General features: G+C 45.2%; 1 protein-coding gene across 1 annotated transcript; it reads right to left on the bottom strand.

Annotated features, from left to right (window-relative positions):
• Positions 1-8265: 8265 nt before the first annotated feature.
• LOC121551889 (pentraxin-4) lies at positions 8266-18432 on the bottom strand. Its single transcript, XM_045216891.1, has 6 exons — positions 18295-18432; positions 16513-16668; positions 14494-14592; positions 13494-14103; positions 13167-13307; positions 8266-9522 (listed from the first exon to the last, which is right to left on the bottom strand). The coding sequence occupies exons 1-6, from the start codon at positions 18430-18432 to the stop codon at positions 8846-8848; spliced, it is 1821 nt and encodes a 606-aa protein (XP_045072826.1). The 3' UTR covers positions 8266-8845.
• Between the last annotated feature and the right edge of the window lie 4251 nt (positions 18433-22683).

Genomic DNA, 22683 nt, shown 5'->3' with positions numbered 1-22683 from the left:
ATAGGACGAAGCCAGAGCCATAGGCAGGGAGGGAGTTTGATAGGTGAAGCAGACTATACAGGGAGGGAGCTTGATAGTGGAAGCATAGAGCCACGGGAGGGGAGTTTTGAGTAGGTGGGAAGCGAGAGCAGGCATACAGGGAGGGAGTCTGATAGTGGAAAGCAGAGCCATCAGGAGGGAGTTTGATAGGATCTTGGGCAGCGCACAGGGAGGGAGTTTGAGAGGTGGAAGCAGAGCCATACAGGGAGGGAGCTTGATAGTGGAAGCAGAGCTATCAGGGAGGGAGTTTGATAGGAGAGAAGCAGTAGCCACAGGGAGGGGAGTTTGATAGGTGGAAGCAGAGCCACCAGGGAGGGAGCTTGATAGGTGGAAGCAGACCACAGGGAGGGAGTGATAGGTGAAGCAGAGCCACACAGGGAGGGAGTTTGATAGAGGGGAAGCAGGAGCCATAACAGGGAGGGAGAGTTTGGGAATCGCCGCACCGCCATATGTAGATTTAGACTATTGAGACACAGCCCTAGGGTAAGCATGCAGAATAACACCATTAAGTGGATCACTGCAGAATAACACCATTGTAGATCAATGCAGAATAACACCATTGTAGATCAATGCAGAATAACACCAATGGAGATCAATGCAGAATAACTCCATTGCTGGATCAATGCAGAATACCACCATTGTGGATCAATGCAGAATAACACCATTGTAGATCAATACAGAACAACACCACTGTAGATCAATGCAGAATAACACCATTATGGATCAATGCAGAATAACGACCAATGTGGATCAAATGCAGAATAACACCATTGTAGATCAATACAGAATAACACCATTGTAGATCAATGCAGAATAACACCATTGTAGATCAATGCAGAATAACATACCCATTGTGGATCAATGCAGGCTAACACCACTGTGGATCAATGCAGAATAACACCATTGTAGATCAAACAGAATAACACCATTGTAGATCAATGCAGAATAACACCATTGTGGATCAATGCAGAATAACACCATTGTGGATCAATGCAGAACTCTTAACACCATTGTAGATCAATACAGAATAACACCATTGTAGATCAATGCAGAATAACACCATTATGGATCAATGCAGAATAACACCATTATGGATCAATGCAGAATAACTACTGCAGACCCGGTTCCATAGGGCAGTGATCAAATGTAGTGCACTACTGCAGTGGAACACAGACCACCGCGTAGGATGGGACCACAGTGGAACACAGACCACCGCTGTAGGATGGGACCACAGTGGAACACAGACCACCGCTGTAGGATGGGACCACAGTGGAACACAGACCACCGCTGTAGGATGGGACAACAGTGGAACACAGACCACCGCTGTAGGATGGGACCACAGTGGAACACAGACCACCGCTGTAGGATGGGACAACAGTGGAACACAGACCACCGCTGTAGGATGGGACAACAGTGGAACACAGACCACCGCTGTAGGATGGGACAACAGTGGAACACAGACCACAGCTGTAGGATGGGACCACAGTGGAACACAGACCACCGCTGTAGGATGGGACAACAGCGTAACACAGACCACCGCTGTAGGATGGGACCACTGAACATCCAGACCACCGCTTAGCATGTGCACAATCACATCATATTTTCTACACAAACAATAGTTGACATGACAGTTAAGAGTATGGAACACCTTCTGAACTGGGGTCAGTGTGTGGAAGGATATGACAGTTCTGTGATGGGGTCAGTGTGTGGAAAGGATATGACAGTTCTGTGATGGGGTCAGTGTGTGGAAGGATATGACAGTTCTGTGATGGGGTCAGTGTGTGTGGAAGGATATGACAGTTCTGTGATGGGGTCAGTGTGCTTGGAAGGATATGGCAGTTCTGTGATGGGGTCAGTGTGTGGAAGGATATGACAGTTCTGTGATGGGGTCAGTGTGTGGAAGGATATGAGAGTTCTGTGATGGGGTCAGTGTGTGGAAGGATATGAGAGTTCTGTGATGGGGTCAGTGTGTGGAAGGATATGACCGTTTTGTAGATGGGGTCAGTGTGTGGAAGGATATGACAGTTTTGTGATGGGGTCAGTGTGTGGAAGGGATATGAGAGTTCTGTGATGGGGTCAGTGTGTGGAAGGATATGACAGTTTTGTGATGGGGTCAGTGTGTGGAAGGATATGACAGTTCTGTGGTGGGGGTCAGTGTGTGTAAGGATATGACAGTTCTGTGGTGGGGGTCAGTGTGTGGGAAGGATATGACAGTTCTGTGGTGGGGGTCAGTGTGTGTAAGGATATGACAGTTCTGTGGTGGGGGTCAGTGTGTGGAAGGATATGAGAGTTCTGGATGGGGTCAGTGTGTGGGAAGGATATGACAGTTCTGTGATGGGGTCAGTGTGTACTGCAGACCCGGGTCCAGAGGGAGGTGATCAAATGTAGTGCACTTTACAGGGGATAATAGGGTGTAATTTGCAGTGTTTTCCATTTTAGCGGCTAATCAGCCGGTTAATTTTTCCCCACCCCGAGAGGCGCAGTGGTTCAAGGCACTGCATCGCAGTGCTAGCTGTGCCACTAGAGATCCTGGTTCGAATCCAGGCTCTGTCGCAGCCGGCCGCGACCGAGGCCCATGGGGGCGTACAATTGGCCCAGCGTCGCCCAGGGTAGGGGAGGAATGGCCGGCAGGGGATGTAGCTCAGTTGGTAGAGCATGGCGTTTGCAACGTCAGGGTTGTGGGTTCGATTCCCCACGGGGGTATAATTTTTTTATTAATAACAAACAAAAATAATGTATGCACTCACTAACTGTAAGTCGCTCTGGATAAGAGCGTCTGCTAATTGACGTAAATGTAAATGTAAATAAATATTAACTTGGCTAGTTCTCATGAAAAGGGATACTTGGGATTTTTGCTCTACTTCCCAGAGTCAGATGAACTCGTGGATACCATTTTATGTCTCTGTGTACAGTTTGAAAATACGTTTCTAACCAGCATTAGCGCAATGACTGAAGCATATGGTACTTACTAGCATGCTAGCAGTTACCATAGATTTCCAGTCATTGTGCTATGCTAGTTAGCAACTTCCTTCAAACTGTACACAGAGACATAGAAATTGTTTCCACGAAGTTCATCTGAATCTGGGAAGTAGACAAAGGGCATCATTGCCAAAATCCCGAAGTATCTCTTTAAAACGCTCGATTCGCTAGTCCTTCGAGCCCTCTCCCGCTAGAATGAAAGCTATGCATCTTCTAGCGATCTATTGATAGGATAGTTGCCGGTCAATCACAAAGCGAGCAATGATAGGGAAACGCGGTCTGCTGTCTGCCCCACCTCCCGGTACAATTTGTGCGCTGTGGTTGGTTGCAGTAGATTTCTTTACACGGAGGGAGAGCGATGATGCTCGTGAATTTGCACGTCCATGTAAGGATGAGTCGAAATCCACGACTTAGCCTAATTCTTGTTTTTTAGTGCATCCATTTATTTCATTTTGCGTGTTTCACATAACCAGCCACGCCGTAGTGGTGACTCATTGTAGGCTATCTACTGTGCTTTGATTGACAACTTAACAGAAGGGGTTGACTAGTTTATGAAAGGTGTCGAACTCACTGAATAAAGTCGATCTCCTACGTACCTTTGCCATTCAGAAATCATGCAACGTTGATGGTTACTGGTGTTTTTAAATCATTGATGAAGGATTTTGAGGCTGATTCCTTGACCTGTCAATGTTTTTAAATAGCTGTTTTATGATTGTGTTATGCTCCTGTGATTTCTATGGCTGTTTACTAGATTCCTTGTAGTTTTTCATGATGAATCATCACTGCAGGACCAATAGGTAGTGGAGAGCCTCATTCTGGTCCAAATAGCTCTTTGGCATCAACTCAACTCACTTATTTCCCTCATTAAAATGCAAATCAATTTATAACATTTTTTACATGCATTTTTCTGGATTTTTTTGTTGTTATTGTGTCTCTCACTGTTCAAATAAACCTACCATTAAAATTATAGACTGATCATGTCTTTGTCAGTGGGCAAATGTACAAATCAGCAGGGGATCAAATACTTTTTTCCCTCACTGTATAAAGGAAAAATATTGCAGTTTTGGTGCAGGTGCAGCCAACTAGCGCAAAAATAATATTGAGATATTGTCAAAACGATACATCGTCAAAAGTAATATCCCGATATGTAACTGTATCGATTTTTTCCCCCATCACTAGAATTCAGACATTTTCAGTCATTTAAAAATGGTAAAGTTGTGTCTTTCTACACAATACCAAAACAAATGTTTCCAATCTGGGAGGTAAACTCAATAACGAATTAAATCATTTCTCTGGTGTATTTCAGATGGAATCAAGGCATCAGAATGTACCAGTCTACTAAAAGAGAGCTCCTTCGGCAAAACATTTCGAACCCAGGGGGAAGCAAGCTCACCCCTGCCCCCAGGACCCAGGGGAGCAAGCTTCACCCTACCCCCCAGGACCCAGGGGAGCAAGCTACCCTACCCCCAGGACCCAGGGGAGCAAGCTCACCCTACCCCCCAGGACCCAGGGGAGCAAGCTTCACCCTACCCCCAGGACCCAGGGGAGCAAGCTTCACCTCTACCCCCAGGACCCAGGGGAGCAAGCTTCACCCTACCCCCAGGACCCAGGGGAGCAAGCTTCACCCTACCCCCAGGACCCAGGGGAGCAAGCTTCACCCCTACCCCCAGGACCCAGGGGAGCAAGCTTCACCCTACCCCCAGGACCCAGGGGAGCAAGCTTCACCCTACCCCAGGACCCAGGGGAGCAAGCTTCACCCTACCCCCAGGACCCAGGGGAGCAAGCTTCACCCTACCCCCAGGACCCAGGGGAGCAAGCTTCACCCTACCCCCAGGACCATGGGGAGCAAGCTTCACCCTACCCCCAGGACCCAGGGGAGAAAGCTTCACCCTACCCCCAGGACCATGGGGAGCAAGCTTCACCCTACCCCCAGGACCCAGGGGAGAAAGCTTCACCCTACCCCCAGGACCCTGGGGAGCAAGCTTCACCCCTACCCCAGGACCCTGGGGAGCAAGCTTCACCCCTACCCCAGGACCCAGGGGAGCAAGCTTCCACCCCTACCCCCAGGACCCAGGGGAGCAAGCTTCACCCTACCCCCAAACCAGGACCCTGGGAGCAAGCTTTCACCCTACCCCCAGGACCCTGGGGAGCAAAGCTTCACCCTACCCCAGGACCCTGGGGAGCAAGCTTCACCCTACCCCCAGGACCCTGGCTGGCTACTTTTCCTATTTGGCCGCACTCTATGTCCTGGTGGAAAACACTGCATTAGTGACACACACAATGTGTTGACATCCCCATTCCCACTAGCCAATAGGAGGAAGTAAAACTCAGAATGACAGTAGATGAAAATAACAGGGCAGAACATGCTGGATTGCCAAACCCAGGAATAGCTTGAACTAAAACTGTGCATGCAGGAAAATCCAGTTTCAGTCGGTAAAAGATTTTCCACACTGCTGTAGCTTTATAAAGCCCATGACTCAGACTGGCTGGCTGTTGGTTAGTCGTCTTGTTCACTGTCAGGTCATTTTGCAACGGTTAAGTCAAGTTTTCAGACCGCTAAGTCAGGCTTGTAGGCCTGCCGCAGTGTTAAATATCGTTAAGGACTGGGATGTTTTTCAGGATAAAAAAGAAACGGAATGGAGCTAATCACAGGCAAAATCCTAGAGGAAAACGTGGTGCAGTCTGCTTTCCACCAGACACTGGGAGATCAATTCACCTTTCAGCAGGACAATAACCTAAAACACAAGGCCAAATATACACTGGAGTTGCTTACCAAGAAGACAGTGATTGTTCCTGAGTGGCCGAGTTACAGTTTTGACTTATATCTGCTTGAAAATGGTTGTCTAGCAATGATCAACAACCAATTTCACAGAGCTTGAAGAATTTTGAAAATAATAAATGGGCAGATGTTGCACAATCCGGGTGGGGGGAAAGCTCACAGAGACGTACATTGCTCGTGCTCCACGCAGCCAGTTTGGTCAGCATGTTAGGCAGCAGCGGACTGACAAGATGTCACATTGATAATGAAAGCTGAACATTACCTCTTCTGACGTCATATCTCTCCTCTAGATCCACGTGCTCAGTCTGCCTATGTGAAACATACCCCCATCCCCAGACAACTACGGAACAAACACAGCGCAAATATGTAAAGATCAGTGTCTTCAGAGATCATATGTGTCTTCCATTTAAACTGGTAGGCCTAGCTAACATTTAGCATCACCAAGTTAACGTGTGTAAAAGAACAAACTATGTCTGTGTGTCTTCAATTTAACATGTAACATGTAGGCATAGTTGATAGCAGTCCGTTTTACTGGCCAAGTGAACGTGTGTGTAATGCCTGTGTCATTTAAGTAACATGTATTAACATCTAGCAGTCAGTTGTACTAACTCAAGTGAACATGTTCGCTTTAATGCCTGTGTAATTTAAGTACCATGTATTAAGCAGTCAGTTGTACTAACTTACATTGTCTGTGTAACTTAATAGGAAGTGGTGAATTCCTTAATAAGCAGAATCTACAGGCTAAAAGGCTGATGCCGTTAAGAAAATAGTTGTCATTACATTAGGTTATATTCTGAAACTCTGGTTTGAAGATTAAGATTTTCTCTAGCTATTTTTCTTACGTCTGCCAGTCTTTAGCATATTGTTAAATGGGCATTGATTTGTCAAACTTGCTTGTCTGAAAAGTATCCTCCAACTCCATCCTATGACGTTTGCATTTGTTGTTGTTAGCATTCGCAAACGCCTGCATGCAACACATCACAAGCGGGGCACTCTTTTTTACTGAACTGCAAATTAACTAAATCATTAATCTCACAGCAAATCAAAACATAACGCAATGTTTTACTATTAGAAAATATCATGCACACTTAGCTGGCACATAGCGGTAACGTTAGACAGTTCGGCTTGTGTTGGCTAGTTTAGCTAGCATGCTAGCCCTACCTGTCTGGTGAACCGGATTTCTTCGGAGCCGTTGAGAAGTGGGGTTCTCTCGCCGCCACCGGACTCGTCACCTCGGCTCGACCACGATACTTTCTTCGTGATATTGGCCATGATTACTCCCGGTAGTTCTCCACTCTCACAATCAGTGAAATAGTTATTATTTTGCAGTTGTGTCTGGCGAACTACCTCTCATTCAAGCTTCCTATGGGAGGATCTCAATTCGCATTCTCCTCGCGTCCTCTCTCCTCGTCTCCTTCTCAAAACCCATTGGAGGAGAAAGCCAGAGGTCCCGCCCCTCTAACGTTTTTCTCCAATGGGTTTTGAGAAGGAGATACGGAGAGAGGAGTGAGGACGCAAGGAGTTAACAAATAAGATATACCCCCATGACTAAAATTATAAGCGAACTCGTGATGGTTTCTACCGGTGGCACACAGGGCCAAACATAGCTGTTGTTCGCATGGATTTCTGGGAATTGTAGTTCTCTAACTGACAGCTGAAACTAAAAACAGAAGAAGACGCATCTTTGCCGATATATTACAGCATAAGTGAATAGGTGAATGGTGCATTCATAAGGTGAATGCACCTATTTGTAAGTCGCTCTGGATAAGAGCGTCTGCTAAATGACGTAAATGTAAATGTTAATAAGTGCCAGGCAATGATATCGATGTCATATTATGAGGAACTGATGGTTTACATGTTGGTGGTTCATTATTGAATAATCTAGATATTTTTGGCAGTCTTACATCAAGGACCTTGGAAATTGAAATGGTTGAAGTAGGCTACAGAAAAAAACTATGCTTTTCCCTCTCAAATTAAATAACATACTGACAAGACAAAACCATGCATAACAAAGACATACAAACGAACTGAGTGAATCAATGTTTATAGATAAAGGATAATTTGTCTCATGAATTATGACTTATATTTCCAGTAGAGTGGAGAGCAGCTCCAACTGATATAATATTGATTTATTAGCATGATAATAACCTGCATCAGATGTCAGTTGGTCAACTAGCCGCTAGTCTGTTGACTTTATAACAGAACAATCTGAAAGTTAACAGTCTGTCTGTCTCTCTCTCTCTCTCTGTGTCTGTCTGTCTGTCTGTCTGTCTGTCTGTCTGTCTGTCTGTCTCTGTCTGTCCCTGTCTGTCTGTCTGTCTGTCTGTCTGTCTCTCTGTCTGTCTGTCTGTCTGTGTCACTTTCTGTCTGTCTGTCTGTCTGTCTGTCTGGCCCTGTCTGTCTGTCCCTGTCTGTCTGTCTGTCTGCCTCTCTGTCTGTCTGTCTGTATGTCTGTGTCTGTCTGTCTCTCTCTCTGTCTGTCTGTCTGTCTGTCTGTCTATCTGTCTGTCTGTCTGTCGCTGGGTGACTATATATAGGATATTAAATGGTCTTTGTTTAGCCATATAACAACATTGCTTTAAGTAATAATTGATGGCTTTCATTCACATGCTCCTTTTTACAGTGTGTCAGTGGCATTGTTAAAGGTTAGAGAAGTGTTAGGGTTCCTCTTCCAGTATAGGTCCACATTAAGTCCCAGGGCCAGTCTTCTATCTCCCTGGTAGTTCATTGATTGATATTACAACATTTAGACTGCTGAATCCCAAGTCAACCCCTCAGGCCAGAGGTGTCAAACTCATTTCCTGGAGAGACAAATGTCTGCTGGTTGTTGATGTTGTTTGTTTTTAATTCATGACCGATTAAGACCTAGACAACCAGGTGAGGGGAGTTCCTAAGAAATCAATGAACTTAGTTGATCTATCAAGTACAGAGGAGTAAAAACACACACACTCTGCCCTCAAGGACTGAAGTTTGACACCACACTTTAGATCTAGGAGTGCCTATAGGGACCAGGGACGAGCGGTTAGGGTGGGTTTGGAATCAGATGCTTCAGCTACAGTGTTCCAGGCACTCGCAGGCTACCTGCTGCACCCCCCCATGAACCCCGTCTACGTCCCCCAGCCCCAGCACCACCCCCCGGGGTACCCCCCTCCCCGTAGCCACCCCCGTCACCTCCCCAGGACTCAACACCCGGTCCCACACAGTGAACCCCGCCAGGCGCCCCACGAACCCCTCGGTGGGATCAAACCCTCCCCCCTGGCTGTCCTGCTCTGCTCCCAGCACCACTGACCCCCCTGCCGGCACCTCGTACCCCTTCCTGAACCGTGACCCTGCGGAGGTCAGGCGCCGGTCGGTGTAGTGCCAGAATCGTCCCTGGATAGAGGACCAGAGGACACAGAGGTGGTGCCAGCACCCGTCCAGCACCGAGTCCACAGGGAGCTCACGGTACACAGGGTCTCCCACCACAAAGTCCAGGGTTGCTCGGCTGGGGGTGGAGGAAGAGTATGAGGAGGATGAGGAAGAGGAGGAGGAGTTGCGTCCGTATAGAACTAGTTTGTTGTCGTTGTCTTCCGTGGCGTAGGAGAGGAGCGTTCCGACGTACCCGACGTCGACGCGGAGCCACAGGCACACAGAGAGTTCTGGAAGAGCAGGGAAGCTCCGGGAGAAGGTGACGTAGTTCTCAGAGGAAGCTGACGGGAACAGGAGCATGGAGTCCACATTACAGACTGGAAGAGAGAAAGGAGAGAGACAACATAGTCAGTGAATACTGGAACAAAAAACACTGCAACACATCAGACCTGGGATACCTCTAGTTTTAACTACACTTTGTGGCATCAGACCTGAAAAAAAAATGACTACTTTTTAAAACTATCTGAATACAGATCTGAGAAAGCAACTACTTAAAAAAAAAAAATAATGGAATACGGACCTAAGGAAGTGACTATGAAACGATTGGATTGGCTGACTTCAACTAATGGCAGGGCTGTCTCTGGAATTGCATAGATATAAATTGAATGAATAGAACACACACAATCTCCTATACTATTCCAATCTATCTGACAGTCATATTTGATCTACACAATACATTTCTATCTGAACGTTCTGTAAATGTCCATTCTCCTGAATGTCCATTGCCCCAGGTGTGTATAATAACTCAGAATACAATCGAACAGGATTTTCCACCTACCTTGGCTGTAGTTGATTAAAGAATACAGTTTTGGGATATTTTGTTTCCTTTCGACACTTGAATAACCATATTTTGTTACTCTCACCGTTCTCACTAACGCTTTAACATTAAACTGTTCTTGTGCCTGTGTAATAAACTCTAATTACATTTGGAGTAACATTTTGTTATCATGTTGTTACACAATACTTTGGTAATTGCATCCTAATTACATAGTAATGAGCTGAGAGTTTATTTTTATTTTTGCGCTACTGTACACGAGGAACAATGACTGTTCCTTATTCCACTTCTGTAATAACTCCATTATGATGCAATTATAAAGCAATTTCCAAAAGTCCTATGCGACAACAACGTTGCTATTGGAATAATCACAAAGTATAACATGTATAAGAACTCGATGTCAAGAGTTGCAGCATTACTTTATGTCACTCATAATGAACATATATTTGTCAGCCATTTTGAAGCTGCAGAAGGGATCCACTCTAGTGCTGAGGTGATTCCATGTCCCTCGTGTATTTAATTCAATCTATAGGCTATATTAAGATTACTATCTGAGAGCCCTCCAAACCATGTGCTAATTATCATATATTTACATATATTTAGACTAATTCAACTAACTCTTCTAGTTTTTGTTCTCCATGAAATATTTGGCAGCCATCAAATAACTTGCATATTTTTTTTATGTATTCAAATACTATTTGGTTTTCTGAGAGGTATTTAAAATACTTTTAATATTATTAGTTTTTCTGAGTCCTGTATTTGAATATCAAATAAACTAGTTTGAAACGCTTTATGAACTATATTCGACTACAAAGAGTTTTTGAAAAGTTGGTATTTTCAAATAAACTACAAAATACAACACATTACTGATGTCACTGAAATCCCAATACTGATGCAGACTGGGAAGAGGAAGCCTGCATCTCAAATTGGAAAATACCAGAATACTGCAACCCTGTGAACAACACGACCTCCTGCTGTTACGACCATCCCCTCATATCCTCCGACCTCCTGCTGTTACGACCATCCCCTCATATCCTCCTACCTCCTGCTCATATCCCCAGATCTCTCTCTCTCTCCCTCTCTCCCTCTCCCTCCCCCCTCCTCCTCACATCCACAGGTCAGGACAAGATATTAAAAGCAGACAGTAAATCATGGTCCTCTGTAGCTCAGCTGGTAGAGCACGGCGCTTGTAACGCCAGGGTAGTGGGTTCGATCCCCGGGACCACCCATACACAAAAAAAAAATAATGTATGCACGCATGACTGTAAGTCGCTTTGGATAAAAGCGTCTGCTAAATGGCATATTATTATGAAGCCTGAAGTCTACTTTAGTCCAAGGGGGTGGTCCCTACAGGACTGTCAGTGTAACATCTTTATTCTGAATCATGTTTTATAGGTCAAACACACCATGATGACGAACAGCTAAAAGCAGAGTGGGGCCATCCAATCCCAGTCTTGAACTGTTTTTGCATTCAACAACAGCAAATGAGGAGGCTATAGGAAAAACCCACTGGCGCCCAGGCTATAGAATGGTTGGAGAGAACTTCATCTATCAGCCATTTATCAAATTGTCAACTGCAAACTGACTGCTGTTAAAACCAGCTGACTGATCATGAATATGTATTTATTGGCTAAGGCAGTGTGTATCAGTTTCTAGAGTTACAGAATATTGTGTTTCTCTAACTGGGTTTATGAATCTTAGTTTATTCAACGTGAATAATAGAGTTCGATTGATTCTTCAGATGTGAACATAACTCATAACTCTCAGATGGTCCAAACTAGACTATATCCTGTTTCCTACATCTATCAACACTTAACTCTCTCTCTCTCTCTCTCTCTCTCTCTCTCTCTCTCTCTCTCTCTCTCTCTCTCTCTCTCTCTCTCTCTCTCTCTCTCTCTCTCTCTCTCTCTCTCTCTCTCTCTCTCTCTCTCTCTCTCTCTCTCTCTCTCTCTCTCTCTCTCTCTCTCTCTCTCTCTCTCTCTCTCTCTCTCTCTCTCTCTCTCTCTCTCTCTCTCTCTCTCTCTCTCTCTCTCTCTCTCTCTCTCTCTCTCTCTCTCTCTCTCTCTCTCTCTCTCTCTCTCTCTCTCTCTCTCCTCGTCTGTTTATCTCATTTAGAGAGTAGAGGACCTTGTAGTCCCAAGATGTGTAAACTAGTTTGGGATTAGGCAAATGTAATGGTTCAACTCCCCTCCCCCTCCAGACTGAATGGAAACACACAACAACGCCTTTAACAGATATGTGTGTGTGTGTGTGAGTGTGTGTGTGTGTGTGTGTGTGTGTGTGTGTGTGTGTGTGTGTGTGTGTGTGTGTGTGTGTGTGTGTGTGTCTTTCTGGTCTCTCGTGGCTCAGCAGATGTTGTTTACGGATGTAAAACAAATCCCTTTTAGTTCTAATGAAGTTGTTTCCTAAAATAAACCATTCTATGGGATACTATGTAATGCCACACCATGTTACACCTCATAATGGGATCCTATGTGAGGTTATTTCATGTCACACCACATTACACCTCATTATAGGATACTATAGGATGTCATTTAATGTCACACCACATTACACCTCATTATAGGATACTATAGGAGGTTATTTAATGTCACACCACATTGCACATCATTATAGGATACTATGGGATGTTATTTAATGTCACACCACATTACACCTCATTATGGGATACTATAGGATGTAATTTAATGTCACACCACATTACACCTCATTATGGGATACTATAGGATGTAATTTAATGTCACACCACATTACACCTCATTATGGGATACTATAGGATGTAATTTAATGTCACACCACATTACACCTCATTATGGGATACTATAGGATGTAATTTAATGTCACACCACATTACACCTCATTATGGGATACTATGGGATGTTATTTAATGTCACACCACATTACACCTATCTATGGGATTCTATGGGATGTTATTTAAAGTCACACCACATTACACCTATCTATGGGATACTACAGGATGTTATTTAACACCTCTCTATTTTATAGTTCTTTAAATGGCACCTCATTACTGGATGCTGTGTTGTGTTGCTGACAGAGGGCTTCCAGAAGATTCCTGGAACCACAGGACTTCCAGAATCCTTCAACCAGAATTTATGGAAAACCTGAGAATTTTGGGAAAGTTACTGGAGTTTTGCTATCTTATTATTGACATCTGGAGTTACTTACTGGTAGCTTCTCTCCTGGGGATGTGCTGCAGAGGGATCTTATGTCTCACTGGAAGCTGAAGAAGGTTCTGGATTAGTGGTTCCTCTCCTTTCCTCTCCTCCTCTTCCTCCTCTCCCCTCCTCCTCTCCTCCTCTTCCTCCTCTCCCCTCCTCCTCTCTGTCCGCTCTTCCTCTCCACTCCTCTCTGTCCGCTCTTCCTCTCCCCTCCTCCTGTCTGTCCGCTTCTCTTCACTCCTCCTCCACACCTCGTCCCCCCTCCTCCTCTCCATCTCTCCCTCCTCTCTCCTCTCCTCCACAGACTGTGGTTTTGCCCCCTGTTGAGGACGACCAGGCCGGGGGCTATCCTGTCCTCTCTCCGCCAGCCTCCTCTTCTCCTCCTGGGACTGAGAAGGAGGCTGTGTGGGGTGGGGAGGTGGATGTGGAGGCTGTAGTCTTGTCCTCATCCTCCTGTCTTTGGTGTGTTTCGGCTGAGAGTGGGGTTGGGGTTTGGGCTGGGTCTGGGTCTGGGGCTGAGAGAAGGTTGGGGGTTGGGGCTGAGGCTGAATGTTAGCCTGAGGCAGGGGCTGGTAATATGTCTGGGTGTGTCCGGGCTGGGTCTGGGTGTCCTGTCTTGGGCTCTGTCCTCTGGAGGCCTGGGTTCTCCGTGGGGGTGCTGTATCCTGGGGGGTGAGGTTGGAGGTGAGGGGGTCTCCTGTCCTCTCTGATCCCCTGGAAGAGACTCCATTCCCCTGTAGTAGCTCCCCCAGCCTCCCTTCGAGCCGGCTCATCCGGAGATCCTGCTCGCTCAGGGACTCCTGGAGACCTCTCAGCCCGACCAGAAGCTCCTCTCGCTGGGCTTCCAGGGAGTCGAGACGCCCCTCCTGGCTGTGGAGCGCCAGGGTGAGGCTGGAGAGAGACTCTCCCTGCTCCTGACTCCGTCTCTGGGTCTGCTTGCTGCTCTGTGCAGAGGAGAGGAGAGAGAGAAGAGAGAGGAGAGAGAGGAGAGGAGATAGAGTTGAGAGAGGAGAGGAAAGAGAGGAGAGGAGAGGGATGAAAAAAGAGAGAGGAGGGGAGAGAGAGGAGTGAGAGGAGAGAGAGGAGAGAGAGGAGGGAGAGGAGGGAGAGGAGAGAGAGGAGGGAGAGGAGGGAGAGGAGAGAGAGGAGAGAGAGGAGGGAGAGGAGAGAGAGGAGGGAGAGGAGGGAGAGGAGAGAGAGGAGGGAGAGGAGGGAGAGGAGAGAGAGGAGGGAGAGGAGAGAGAGGAGAGAGAGGAGAGAGAGGAGAGAGAGGAGGGAGAGGAGAGAGAGAGAGAGAGAGTGTACCTGTCCCTGTCTGTTGTTGTTTAGTGTACCTGTCCCTGGCTGCGTCTCTCCAGTGAGGCCAATCTTCCCTCCATCCTCTTGTTCTTCTTCTGTAGTTTACTGCTCCAGTCTTTCAAGCCGTTCAGCTCCTGTGTTTTGGTATTTTTTTTTTATAAATGTTCCCCCACACAAAAAAACTACAGAAAATGTTTGAAGCAAATCAGGACAGCAACAAGATAAAACAATGACAAGACAGGACCCAAATTAAAACAAAATATAACCATAATAATAATATTACCATAATATATATATGACATAATAATATAACATAAATATAAATATATACAGTGGGGAGAACAAGTATTTGATACACTGCCGATTTTGCAGGTTTTCCTACCTACAAAGCATGTAGAGGTCTGTAATTTTTTATCATAGGTACACTTCAACTGTGAGAGACAGAATCTAAAACAAAAATCCAGAAAATCACATTGTATGATTTTTAAGTAATTAAGTTGCATTTTATTGCATGACATAAGTATTTGATACATCAGAAAAGCAGAACTTAATATTTGGTATAGAAACCTTTGTTTGCAATTACAGAGATCATACCTTTCCTGTAGGTCTTGACCAGGTTTGCACACACTGCAGCAGGGATTTTGGCCCACTCCTCCATACAGACCTTCTCCAGATCCTTCAGGTTTCGGGGCTGTCGCTGGGCAATACGGACTTTCAGCTCCCTCCAAAGATTTTCTATTGGGTTCAGGTCTGGAGACTGGCTAGGCCACTCCAGGACCTTGAGATGCTTCTTACGGAGCCACTCCTTAGTTGCCCTGGCTGTGTGTTTCGGGGTCGTTGTCATGCTGGAAGACCCAGCCACGACCCCATCTTCAATGCTCTTACTGAGGGAAGGAGGTTGTTGGCCAAGATCTCGCGATACATGGCCCCATCCTTCCTCCCCTCAATACAGTGCAGTCGTCCTGTCCCCTTTGCAGAAAAGCATCCCCAAAGAATGATGTTTCCACCTCCATGCTTCACGGTTGGGATGGTGTTCTTGGGGTTGTACTCATCCTTCTTCTTCCTCCAAACACGGCGATTGGAGTTTAGACCAAAAAGCTCTATTTTTGTCTCATCAGACCACATGACCTTCTCCCATTCCTCCTCTGGATCATCCAGATGGTCATTGGCAAACTTCAGATATACCTGGACATGCGCTGGCTTGAGCAGGGTGACCTTGCGTGCGCTGCAGGAATTTAATCCATGACGGCGTAGTGTGTTACTAATGGTTTTCTTTGAGACTGTGGTCCCAGCTCTCTTCAGGTCATTGACCAGGTCCTGCCGTGTAGTTCTGGGCTGATCCCTCACCTTCCTCATGATCATTGATGCCCCACGAGGTGAGATCTTGCATGGAGCCCCAGACCGAGGGTGATTGACCGTCATCTTGAACTTCTTCAATTTTCTAATAATTGCGCCAACAGTTGTTGCCTTCTCACCAAGCTGCTTGCCTGTTGTCCTGTAGCCCATCCCAGCCTTGTGCAGGTCTACAATTTTATCCCTGATGTCCTTACATAGCTCTCAGGTCTTGGCCATTATGGAGAGGTTGGAGTCTGTTTGATTGAGTGTGTGGACAGGTGTCTTTTATACAAGTAACGAGTTCAAACAGGTGCAGTTAATGCAGGTAATGAGTGGAGAACAGGAGGGCTTCTTAAAGAAAAACTAACAGGTCTGTGAGAGCCGGAATTCTTACTGGTTGGTAGGTGATCAAATAGTTATGTCATGCAATAAAATGCAAATTAATTACTTAAAAATCATACAATGTGATTTTCTGGATTTTTTTTATTTTTAGATTCCGTCTCTCACAGTTGAAGTGTACCTATGATATAAATTACAGACCTCTACATGCTTTGTAAGTAGGAAAACCTGCAAAATCGACAGTGTATCAAATACTTGTTCTCCCCACTGTATTTATATATTTTAATATAAAATATAACATAATATATAACATACATGTAAATATAACATAATATATATATATCTATATATAATATAATCAAAATGATATTAATAGTAACCTGTGTGGTGGTGTCTCTGAGTTTTGTTAGTTCCTGGGTGAGGTTTCTGTGTTGGTCGGACTGGGTCTGAACTCTGACCTCTAGGGAGGTCGACACGTTAGACATCTGCGACAGAAACTCTAACCGGCTCAGGGTCAGTTCCTGGAATCGACGGAACTGAGAAACACACACACGTACAACACAATTTCTTGGACATACACTATATATGCAAAAGTATGTGGACATCACTTCAAATCAGTGGATTCGTTAATTTCAGCCACACCCGTTGCTGACAGGTGTATAAAATTGAGCACACAGCCATGCAATCTCCAAAGACAAACATTGGCAGTAGAATGGCCTTACTGAAGAGCTGTGATTTCAACGTGGCACCGTCATAGGATGCCACCTTTCCAACAAGTCAGTTCGTCACATTTCTTCCCTCCTAGAGCTGCCCCAGTCTACTGTAAGTGCTGTTATTGTGAAGTGGAAATGTCTAGGAGCAACAACGGATCAGCCGCGAAGTGGTAGAACACACAAGCTCACAGAACGGGACCGCCGAGTGTTGAAGCGCGTAGCCTGTAAAAATCATCTGTCCTTGGTTTCAACACTCACTAGTGAGTTCCAAACGGCCTCTGGAAGCAACATCAGCACACGAACTGTTCGTCAGGTTCTTCATGAAATGGGTTTCCATGGCCAAGCAGCCGCACACAAGCCTAAGATCACCATGCGTAATGCCAAGCGTCGGCTGGAGTGGTGTAAAGCTCACCACCATTAGACTCTGGAGCAGTGGAAATGCGTTTTCTGGAGTGATGAATCACGCTTCACCATCTGGCAGTCCGACGGATGAATCTGGGTTTGGTGGATGTCAGGAGAACGCTACCTGCTCCAATGCATAGTGCCAACTGTAAAGTTTGGGGCTGTTTTTCATGGTTCGGGCTAGGCCCCTTAGTTCCAGTGAAGGGAAATATTGGCATTCTAGACGATTCTGTGTTTCCAACTTTGTGGAAACAGTTTGGGGAAGGCCCTTTCCTGTTTCAGCATGACAATGCCCCCGTGCACAAGGCGAGGTCATACAGAAATGGTTTGTCGAGATCGGTGTGGAAGAACTTGACTGGTCTGCAGAGAGCCGTGACCTCAACCCCATCGACTATGAGCCAGGCCTAATCGCCCAACATCAGTGCCTGACTTCACTAACGCTCTTGTGGCTGAATGGAAGCAAGTCCCCTCAGCAATGTTCCAACATATAGTGGAAAGCTGTCCCAGAAGAGTGGAGGCTGTTATAGCAGCAAAGAGGGGACCAACTCCATAGTAATGCCTATGATTTTGGAATGAGATGTTGGACGAGCAGGTGTCCACATACTTTTGGTCATGTAGTATACCTTACTTATGGATATATATTACTCTCTTGGAAACATTTACATTTCTTGGACATCTTTTAACTTCGAAAATGATATTCTATTTTTTTTTTCTTGTAATAAAACAATAACACATCAAGGGTGACACACAGACAGACAGACAGACAGACAGACAGACAGACAGACACACACACACACACACACACACACACACACACACACACACACACACACACACACACACAAACACCCACACACACACACACACACACACACACACACAGACACACACACAGACACACACACACACACACACAGACACACACACAAATATACACACACACAGACACACACACACAGACACACACACACACAGATACATACACATGAACAAACACACACACATGAACACACACAGACACTGACACACACAACCATACACACTGACCTGATCGTCTAGTCGTCTGAGTCTCTGGTAGATGGGCTTCCTGAACTCAGCAGCACCCTGTCCCCTACAGGCCTGAAGCTGGAGGACAACCAGGAGAATCAGGGCCAGGGCCCTCCGGCCGGCTCTGAGGCTGGGCATAGTGCAGCGTGGCTGGGTTAGGGAAGGGCCGGGGTCTGGGTGTCTAGAGCTCCGGAGGTTGTTAGCTCTGAGAGCTACCGAGGCTAACTAATAGAGGGGCGGTGCAGGGATGGGAAGCCCCTTCATTGCTGTACACACACATCTGTTTTTTTCCCACAATGCATCACTGGCAGGGAAGCATGATGGCTTTACCAGAGACCTCTCTCATACACACACAGTCAAGCACACAGACACACACACACAAACACACACACATGAACACAAACATGAACACAAACACACCATTCAAAAAGAGGTAAGTTAAATAAACTAAAAACAACAAAAGTACTAATTAATCAATTATATTTTACAAATCTAGGTCAGATTTTCTATTTTTGATTGTAGTCAGTTTAGCTGTATGGATAGATATTTACATTTTAGTCATTCAGCAGACGCTCTTATCCAAAGCGACTTACAGTTAGTGAGTGCATACATTTTCATGCTGGCCCCCCGTGGGAATCGAACTCATAACCCTGGCGTTGTAAACGCCATGCTCTACCAACTGAGCTACACAGGACTACAATTTTAGTCAGTTACAGTGGGGAAAAAAGTATTTATTCAGCCACCATAATTTGCAAATAAATTCATTAAAAATCCTACAATGTGATTTTCTGGAATTTTTTTTCTCATTTTGTCTGTCATAGTTGACGTGTACCTATGATGAAAATTACAGGCCTCTCTCATCTTTTTAAGTGGGAGAACTTGCACAATTGGTGGCTGACTAAATACTTTTTTCCCCCACTGTAGATATTAGTCAGTTAGCTGTAGTTATATGGATATATATTAGTCAGTTAGCTGTAGTTATATGGATATATATTAGTCAGTTAGCTGTAGTTGTATGGATATATATTAGTCAGTTAGCTGTAGTTGTATGGATATATATTAGTCAGTTAGCTGTAGTTGTATGGATATATATTAGTCAGTTAGCTGTAGTTGTATGAATATATATTAGTCAGTTAGCTGTAGTTATATGGATATATATTAGTCAGTTAGCTGTAGTTGTATGGATATATATTAGTCAGTTAGCTGTAGTTGTATGGATATATATTAGTCAGTTAGCTGTAGTTGTATGGATATATATTAGTCAGTTAGCTGTAGTTGTATGGATATATATTAGTCAGTTAGCTGTAGTTATATGGATATATATTAGTCAGTTAGCTGTAGTTATATGGATATATATTAGTCAGTTAGCTGTAGCTGTATGGATATATATTAGTCAGTTAGCTGTAGTTGTATGGATATATATTAGTCAGTTAGCTGTAGTAGTATTGATATATATTAGTCAGTTAGCTGTAGTCGTATGGATATATATTAGTCAGTTAGCTGTATGGATATATATTAGTCAGTTAGCTGTAGTTGTATGGATATATATTAGTCAGTTAGCTGTAGCTGTATGGATATATATTAGTCAGTTAGCTGTAGTTGTATGGATATATATTAGTCAGTTAGCTGTAGTTGTATGGATATATATTAGTCAGTTAGCTGTAGTTGTATGGATATATATTAGTCAGTTAGCTGTAGTTGTATGGATATATATTAGTCAGTTAGCTGTAGCTGTATGGATATATATTAGTCAGTTAGCTGTAGTTGTATGGATATATATTAGTCAGTTAGCTGTAGTTGTATGGATATATATTAGTCAGTTAGCTGTAGTTGTATGGATATATATTAGTCAGTTAGCTGTAGTTGTATGGATATATATTAGTCAGTTAGCTGTAGTTGTATGGATATATATTAGTCAGTTAGCTGTAGTCGTATGGATATATATTAGTCAGTTAGCTGTATGGATATATATTAGTCAGTTAGCTGTAGTTGTATGGATATATATTAGTCAGTTAGCTGTAGTTGTATGGATATATATTAGTCAGTTAGCTGTAGTTGTATGGATATATATTAGTCAGTTAGCTGTAGTTGTATGGATATATATTAGTCAGTTAGCTGTAGTTGTATGGATATATATTAGTCAGTTAGCTGTAGTTGTATGGATATATATTAGTCAGTTAGCTGTAGTTGTATGGATATATATTAGTCAGTTAGCTGTAGTTGTATGGATATATATTAGTCAGTTAGCTGTAGTTGTATGGATATATATTAGTCAGTTAGCTGTAGTTAAATGGATATATATTAGTCCATTAGCTGTAGTTGTATGGATATATATTAGTCAGTTAGCTGTAGTTGTATGGATATATATTAGTCAGTTAGCTGTAGTTGTATGGATATATATTAGTCAGTTAGCTGTAGTTAAATGGATATATATTAGTCAGTTAGCTGTAGTTGTATGGATATATATTAGTCAGTTAGCTGTAGTTGTATGGATATATATTAGTCAGTTAGCTGTAGTTGTATGGATATATATTAGTCAGTTAGCTGTAGTTGTATGGATATATATTAGTCAGTTAGCTGTAGTTGTATGGATATATATTAGTCAGTTAGCTGTAGTTGTATGGATATATATTAGTCAGTTAGCTGTAGTTGTATGGATATATATTAGTCAGTTAGCTGTAGTTGTATGGATATATATTAGTCAGTTAGCTGTAGTTAAATGGATATATATTAGTCAGTTAGCTGTAGTTGTATGGATATATATTAGTCAGTTAGCTGTAGTTGTATGGATATATATTAGTCAGTTAGCTGTAGTTGTATGGATATATATTAGTCAGTTAGCTGTAGTTGTATGGATATATATTAGTCAGTTAGCTGTAGTTGTATGGATATATATTAGTCAGTTAGCTGTAGTTGTATGGATATATATTAGTCCATTAGCTGTAGTTGTATGGATATATATTAGTCAGTTAGCTGTAGTTGAATGGATATATATTTTAGTAATGTTGTGTGTAATGTTGTCTGAGTGGTACAGGCTACTTTGATGATGGCTATCGTACGGTAGATTTCCTGAACTTGCTTCGTCATTGGAAAAAACCTCAGAACACACACAAAAATATGCATGCACACACGTATGCAAACACACACATAAAGAATGCTCATAGCCCTGTTGTGGAATGCAGAGAACATAAAACAAGGTTTGGTCTGGGCTTAGGAATGTAGTTGATCAGGCCGAACGGCAACACACACACACACCTTGCCTGAGTATAGGACCACGCCTGCAATGACAACCAGGTCAGAACAAACATCCTCCACGTCACTCACACAAACCTTCTGATGGACCTCACCCTGTTCGCTGGGAGTGGTTGGGGGCTGGTGGGGAGAAGGTGAGAGGAGGGGGAGGATGGGAAGAGGAGGGGAGAAGGGGAGAGGAGGGGAGGATGGGAAGAGGAGGGGGAGGAGGGGGAGAAGGGGAGAGGAGGGGAGAGGAGGGGAGGTGGGAAGAGGAGGGGGAGAAGGGGAGAGGAGGGGAGGAGGGGAAGAGGAGGGGGAGAAGGGGAGAGGAGGGGGGAGGATGGGAAGAGGAGGGGGAGGAGGGGGAGAAGGGGAGAGGAGGGGGAGGATGGGAAGAGGAGGGGGAGGATGGGGAGAAGGGGAGAGGAGGGGGAGAAGGGGGAGGTGGGAAGAGGAGGGAAGTGGAGGGGGAGAAGGGGAGAGGAGGGGGAGGATGGGAAGAGGAGGGGGAGGAGGGGGAGAAGGGGAGAGGAGGGGAGAGGAGGGGGAGGTGGGAAGAGGAGGGGGAGAAGGGGAGAGGAGCGGGAGGAGGGGAAGAGGAGGGGAGGATGGGGAGAAGGGGAGAGGAGGGGGAGAAGGGGGAGGTGGGAAGAGGAGGGAAGTGGAGGGGGAGAAGGGGAGAGGAGGGGGAGGATGGGAAGAGGAGGGGAGAGGAGGGGAGAGGAGGGGAGAGGAGGGGGAGGATGGGAAGAGGAGGGGGAGAAGGGGGAGAGGAGGGTGAGGAGGGAGAGGAGGGGAGGAGGGGGAGAAGGGGAGAGGAGGGGGAGGATGGGAAGAGGAGGGGGAGAAGGGGGAGGATGGGAAGAGGAGGGGAGGGGGAGGAGGGGGAGAAGGGGAGAAGGGGAGAGGAGAGGAGGGGGAGGAGGGGAGAAGGGGAGAGGAGAGGAGGGGGAGGAGGGAGAAGGGGAGAGGAGGGGGAGAAGGGGAGAGGAGGGGGAGGATGGGAAGAGGAGGGGGAGAAGGGGGGAGGATGGGAAGAGGAGGGGGAGGAGGGGGAGGAGGGGGGAGAAGGGGAGAGGAGAGGAGGGGAGGAGGGGAGAAGGGGAGAGGAGGGGGGAGGAGGGGGAGAGGAGGGGGAGAAGGGGGAGGTGGGAA

The sequence above is a fragment of the Coregonus clupeaformis genome, unplaced genomic scaffold, assembly GCF_020615455.1.
Source record: "Coregonus clupeaformis isolate EN_2021a unplaced genomic scaffold, ASM2061545v1 scaf0843, whole genome shotgun sequence".
Classification (NCBI taxonomy): Eukaryota; Metazoa; Chordata; class Actinopteri; order Salmoniformes; family Salmonidae; genus Coregonus; species Coregonus clupeaformis.
The sequence above is the reverse complement of the archived record's forward strand: the minus strand, read 5'-3'. Positions and strand labels throughout refer to the sequence as shown.